Here is a 5,800-nt window from a genome sequence, read left to right as displayed (position 1 = left end):
CACCTGCCCTGGCGCATGCTCACCTACAAGGCCCTCAACACCTTCATCGACGACTTGTTTGCCTTTGTCATCAAGATGCCCGTGATGTACCGGATCGGCTGCCTGCGGGACGGTGAGGCCCAAGGGGTGGCCCTCCGAGGGCACTCCGCCCAGTCTTGGCAGGACCCAGTGGCTCCCCAGCAGGGCTGCTGTCACAGAAGTACCACACAGGGTGCCTTTCACACCCAGAAAGCTGGTCTCTCACAGGTCAGGAGGCTGAGGCTGAGGGCAGATGTAGAGCCCAGCTCCGGAAGGCAGGCTTCCTCGCTGCCGGCTCCGGGGAGGGTCCTTGTCTCCATCCAGCTTCTGTTTCCTGGCTCCTCGGAGAGCGGGCTCCGTGCGTCTTGGTTTCTGTCTCCCTTCTCATCTCGGCTTCTCTTCTCGGTTTTCGTGTCTTACGTCTCAAGAGAGACGCTCAGAACACCTTCACTAGACAGATGGCCCAATCCCAGGTAGGATTGTAACCGTAGGTCAAGAGGTTAGATTTCACAAGGAAGGGACACAATTGGATTTCACATTTAAGGGACACAGTTCGGTTCTCCACACTCCACCCTTTCCCAGTCTCCAAATTCATGGGCTTTCCACATGCAAAACATATTTGGCCCCATTGCATCATCCCCGACGTCTCAACTCTCCTCTCAAGTGTCAACTCACATTCTGAGTCATCTCAATCTAACGGGTGAGTCTTCAGGCATCTTCCATCCTCGGGCCAAGTTCTTCTTCATCTGTGACCCAGTGACATCTGGGCTACAGTTACCTGCTTTCAGAGTGCAGTGGTGGAACAGGTACAAGATAAGACATTTCCATTATGAATGAGAGAAATTGGGAGGGGAAGGAGGGATGGGTGACAAGCAGCCCTGAAAGTCCCAAGCCCGGCAAAGCAGTGTGCATCAGCTCTCCAGGCATGAAAATCATGCTCTGTTCTCCGTGCCCGTCAGGCCCTGCCCTGCCCTCCACATCCTCTGGATTCTGAAGGGAAGCCCCTCGGCCCTGTCATGGCTTCACCGCTGTCTCCTAGGCCCTCCAGGGTGGCAGCTTTGCTTACTTGGTTTGGGGCAGTCCAACCAGTTCTCCTCCCCTGGAGCCTGGCATCGGCCTCCCCGGCCCAGCACATGGCCGAGATCTGACTGTGGCCCCACCCTTTGAGACCAAGAAGGCCCTGCCTCTAGCTCCTCCCAGCTGTTCTGCTGATCTCGGAGCTGCTCCGGGGGCGAGCCTTTCTTTTGCTTGGAAGACAACAGAGGCCCTTCCACTGGCCTCTTCTTTCCTGTAGGATTCCTAGAGCCGGGCAGCACTTTTATCCTTTGGCTCTTTCTTTGTCCTCTTCCGTCTGAGCTGGTGGGTTTTCTGTCATGTTTGGATCTGAGAGTCACAGACTTCTCATGCCTTTGACAGAAGACTTGGGTAGGAAGGGCCTTCTTGTTGGACACGTGTCTCCAGCTTGTGTGACAGGGCTTCTGGGTCTTTGTAACCCTCTTCCTTGTGCACGGTTTCATTTCTGAGGCCGTCTCTCCCTCTCAGTTGACTGTAAGTGGCAGGTGGACACCACAGGGCCCCTTGAAGATTGTGCCCAGCAGACATCTCCTCGGTCCAATACCCAGAGTTCATCGTTGAAAGTCCCACATTGGGTGTGGTTCAGAGACTGCTTGGCCCCTGCGTAGAGCATCGCCTTCCTTCGATGCCCGGTCAATCACATGCTCCCGGTCTCCTTCAGGTTCTCAGAGTTTCTCTGGGCTCTGCGATCGTGGGCACTGTGTAGATCCCTTCCTGCCCCCTGGAGACCTCACCAGAACGGCCTTCGGTGATACCCACAGTTTTGTCAATCGCTTCTTCAAGCCTCCAAAGGAATTTACAATGAGGCACCTTGAACCCTTCCGTCCTCTACCCAGCACCCAGCGCAGCATCTGTTAGAGCGGCACCCACTCCTCAGTACCACATTCCCGTCTTCGAGTTCTTGTGCTGCTGTGTAGCAGACCACAGGGGATGGCTTTCACACGCCGAACGTCGTTGTCTCACGGTTCAGGAAACTAGAAGAGAGAAGCCCCGGAGCACCTGCCCTAGCTGGCACTCGCCTGTCCACCTTACCAGGAGGTCCTTGTCTCGGAACGCTTCTGTTCCTGAGTGACACCTTTCCCTCTCTGCTTGTTTAATCTCTATTTCTCAAAGGGGGTGGCTGGAGACGCGCCCACCCACTAGGAGTCCTCCCGCAGGCACAGCAGTTGGGAGTTAGCGCACATATTTTTTGGGTGCACCTGCCCTTCTGTCCAGACCAGGGTATCTTTGCTCACGCGGCCCCCCTTCTCTCTGTCCCAGATGTGGTTTTCTTCATCTACCTCTACCAACGGTGGATCTACCGCGTCGACCCCACACGGGTGAACAAATTTGGCATGAGCGGAGAGGACCCCACAGCCGCCGTCCCTGTGGCCGAGGCCCCGGCCACAGCAGCAGGGGCCCTCACAGCTGCCCCCACCCCTGCCGCCACCACTGCCACCACCACCACCGCCACCACCGAGGAGGGAGCCACCAAGCCTACCCAGGAGGCCAGCTCTACAGAGGGGCCCCAGGAAGCCCCTCCAAAGCCAGCAGAGGACAAGAAGAAGGATTAGCCGCTCCTGGCCCTCCTGGTCCACTCCAGTTCCTGGTGACCGTTGCCACCACCCCCCGCTCCCTGGCCCCCCTCGCCTCCCCCGTGTCGCCCCTTCCCTGGACAGACCGGGCCGGGGCCCAGCGTGTGCTGTGGAGCTGCCACCGGCAAGGGCACGCGGTGTGTGAAGGCGTTGTCCGTTCGTCCATCCGTCCGTTCGTTCCTGTGTGTCTCGCCATCTCTCCTGCCAGCCCAGCACCATCGGGAATCCTGGTGAAGCCGACAGGGCACGGCCGAGATGGGGGGCCGAGTGGGGCCCAGGGGTTCCTTGTGGGGACGACCCACAGCCATCCATCGGCTTGTCCCTGGTCCCTGCCCACCCCGCCCTCCTCCCGGACCACCGCCCTAACACAGTCTGGATTTAATAAATTCATATGTGTGTTTAACTTAAGCTCAGCCACCGCCCCTGCTCCCGTGCCTCCTTCCTCCCTCTGCCGGACCTCTGTCCACCACCCTATGCTGTGTCCTCCACCAGGAAGGCTCCCCAGTCCCAGCCCTGCCCCCTGGCTGGAGCCCCAGGGTTGCCTTTCATTGCCACAGCACTGCCAAATCAGGAGCAGGGGTGGGGGCGGGTGTAGAAGGCCCTGCCTTGGCTTTTTCTTACCTCGGCAGTGGTTTTGGGGCCCACCAGGCTATCTGACTGGGAAGCCTGGTCTCCCCTCTGTCCGGAGCCTTCCAGCAGAGCCCAGGTCTAACCTCAAATTCACACTCACACACCCAGGGGCACATCATGGAGTACAAGTCAGGAGAGGCAGGAGAAGAGGGGTCTGGCTCCCCAATCAACACAAGCTCCCTGTACCCCTCCATTTCCACCCCCTGGGGGGCTCCAGGAGCCACTCCTCACCCCAAGCCCAAATCCCAACCCATTGGCTGTGGGAATCTCGCCGTCAGCCCCCCTCCTGAGCCTTGAACCTGCCCTGCATGTTCTTGCCTGGTCCTTGGGCTTTGAGCATCCTTGCACACTTTCAGGCTTCCGCTCAAATGTTGCCTCTCGTCTTCCCTGATCTCTAATGTGTCTCAGCCCCCTCCCCCACTTTACTCAAGCAAGGCCTCCTGCCAGCTTGTGATGGCAGACACTTTTGTCGGTGTGCCCTGGCTGTGTCCCCAGTTTCTTCAGCAGTGCCTGGCACTTACAAACCAAGCCCACTGCCCTGGATCGAGTCTGACTCATAATGAGGAAGCCCTAGGTAGGATTTCTGAGGCTGTAAATGTGGCACGGACAGCCAGACAGCCTCCTCTTTGTCTTGTCAGGAACAACTGGTGGGTTTGAACCACCAACCATGCGATGAGCGAGCAGTCCAACGCTTATCAGGCAGCACCACCAGGGTGCCTCTGGTACTTAATAGGGTCCCGAGAGTCCCGTGAGACAGGATGTTACTCTTCCTCGCCTACCAGCTGAGTGTGGAACCCTGGTGGCGCAGTGGGTAAACCTTGGGTAGCTAACCAGAAAGGTGGGCAGTTTGAACCTGCTAGCCACTCTGAGAAAGACCTGCTGGCACACAGGGCAGTTCCACCCCAACCAGCGGGGTCGTTGTGGGCCACAGTCAATTAGACTGCTGTGGGTTTGGAATTTGATACCAGATGAGAGAACTGATACCCAGAGCAAGGATTTGCCCAAGGTCCCGGACGTTAGGTGATCACGGGACTCGCTGCCATCGAGTCGAGTCGATGCTAACTCCTAGTGGCCCTATCGGACAGGGTAGAACTGCCCCTGTGGGTTTACAAGACTAGCTCCATGGGAGCAGAAGGTCTGTCTTCCCCGGGAGTGGCCGGTGGTACCAATAGGTGGCTTTACGTTAGGAGCCCACTTCTTAACCACTGTGCCGCCTGGGCTTCTCATGAAGGACTGGATTCTTTGGAATGAAGAGGCAGATGCATGTAAGCACTCGATATTGGTGTCAGCCCTGCTGAACGGTAGATATTTGAGTTCATCTTTACGACGGTCCTCGGAAGTGGGTGTGACTTTTAGACACCTTAGACAGATGAGGAACTCAGACTGGATTTCAGTGAGGTGACCAGGCTGCCTAGTGGGAGACCTGAAGGCAGGCAGTCTGATTCTGGACCGGGAAATCTAACCCAGGACCAGTCAGCCTGCTGCTGGGTTCTGCTGTGATTTTTTACGTTCTTTTACAGGTTGTTGTGTTTTGGGTTTGTTTGTTGTTTTTTTTTGGGGGGGGGTGTTGTTGAATCCAAAGGTGAGTCCTTTCTGAAATGCAAATGTTAACATTTAAAAAACAACTGCTGTGCGGTGGCCAAGCTTAATAACCTAGAGAATTGAGAGTTGGGGACAGGCTGGCCCCCGGAGGCCTGCAGCCTGGAAGGGTTGTGGGCGGGCCCCTGGCAGAAACAGCTGGTGGGTCTCTACTCTGCTGACAAGGCTCTTCCATCTGTTTCCCTGAAGGGCTGAGGTCACACTCCGCCTGACATGATCCCGTCTCTGAGAGGGCGCCCGTCTGGGCGACCAGGGCAGGCGCTGGTACACAGCAGGTGCCCAATAGACGTGTGGAGAAGGAACTGCGCAGCTCACCGCTTGCACCAGGGCCAGGCTGTTGCCGCCACTCTTAGAAGGCTCAAGGATTCTTGGGTTATTCTAAGAAATTTGAAAGGGCTGTGAGGCGGAGCAGATCACCAAATAAAGCATCTATCCATTCATTCTGTCGACCTTCACTGGGCACGGACTGTGTTCCAGGTGTTCGGTGACAGCATGGTACAAAACAGGCAGACACCCGAAAACAGACATTCTAGTCAGTTTAAAGTGCCTTAGACTCCCATCACCCCCAGATGACAGTTTGGAGAAAGAGGCAGAAGAGCCCAGGGAGGTTTTGGCTGCCGCAGGAGAACGCTTCCAGCCCGGATCCTGCAGCCTCGCTTCCAGCCCGAGAAGCAGCAGGGTTCAAGCCCCGCTGGGAGCTGGGCCTCAGTTTCTCCACTTGCTCCAGGGGTGGGACGCGATGGCCCCCAAGCCGCCCTCGGTTGTCTCCGCCAGGGCAATGGGCAGCGGCCCCCGCCGGCCCCTCCTGTACAACCAGCCTCGTCTTCCCGGCCGGCCCCTCCCCGGGGTCACGTGGCGCGTGGGGGTTTTCCCGTTCCCCTGGTGTGACGTCGCGGCGCGGCTCG

The 5,800-nt window shown here is 57.6% G+C and overlaps 2 protein-coding genes across 2 annotated transcripts in view; both read left to right on the top strand.

The window, feature by feature from the left end:
• The window catches only part of CLPTM1 (CLPTM1 regulator of GABA type A receptor forward trafficking), a 27,574-nt gene extending 24,500 nt beyond the window's left edge, over positions 1–3,074 (top strand). The window contains exons 13-14 of the mRNA XM_030886340.2: positions 1–112; positions 2,353–3,074. Coding sequence (XP_030742200.1) covers positions 1–112; positions 2,353–2,645 — 405 coding nt within the window. The 3' untranslated portion in view covers positions 2,646–3,074. The remainder of the gene's footprint in view (positions 113–2,352) is intronic.
• Positions 3,075–5,634: 2,560 nt separating this feature from the next.
• The window catches only part of RELB (RELB proto-oncogene, NF-kB subunit), a 40,953-nt gene continuing 40,787 nt past the window's right edge, over positions 5,635–5,800 (top strand). The window contains exon 1 of the mRNA XM_045292679.1: positions 5,635–5,779. Within this exon, the coding sequence (XP_045148614.1) occupies positions 5,635–5,779 (145 nt within the window). The remainder of the gene's footprint in view (positions 5,780–5,800) is intronic.

Source organism: Echinops telfairi, unplaced genomic scaffold, assembly GCF_000313985.2.
Source record: "Echinops telfairi isolate 266 unplaced genomic scaffold, ASM31398v2 ScPeMD7_655;HRSCAF=1070, whole genome shotgun sequence".
NCBI classification, from domain to species: domain Eukaryota; kingdom Metazoa; phylum Chordata; class Mammalia; order Afrosoricida; family Tenrecidae; genus Echinops; species Echinops telfairi.
Note: the sequence above shows the minus strand (reverse complement) of the source record. Positions and strands in the feature narration are given on the sequence as shown.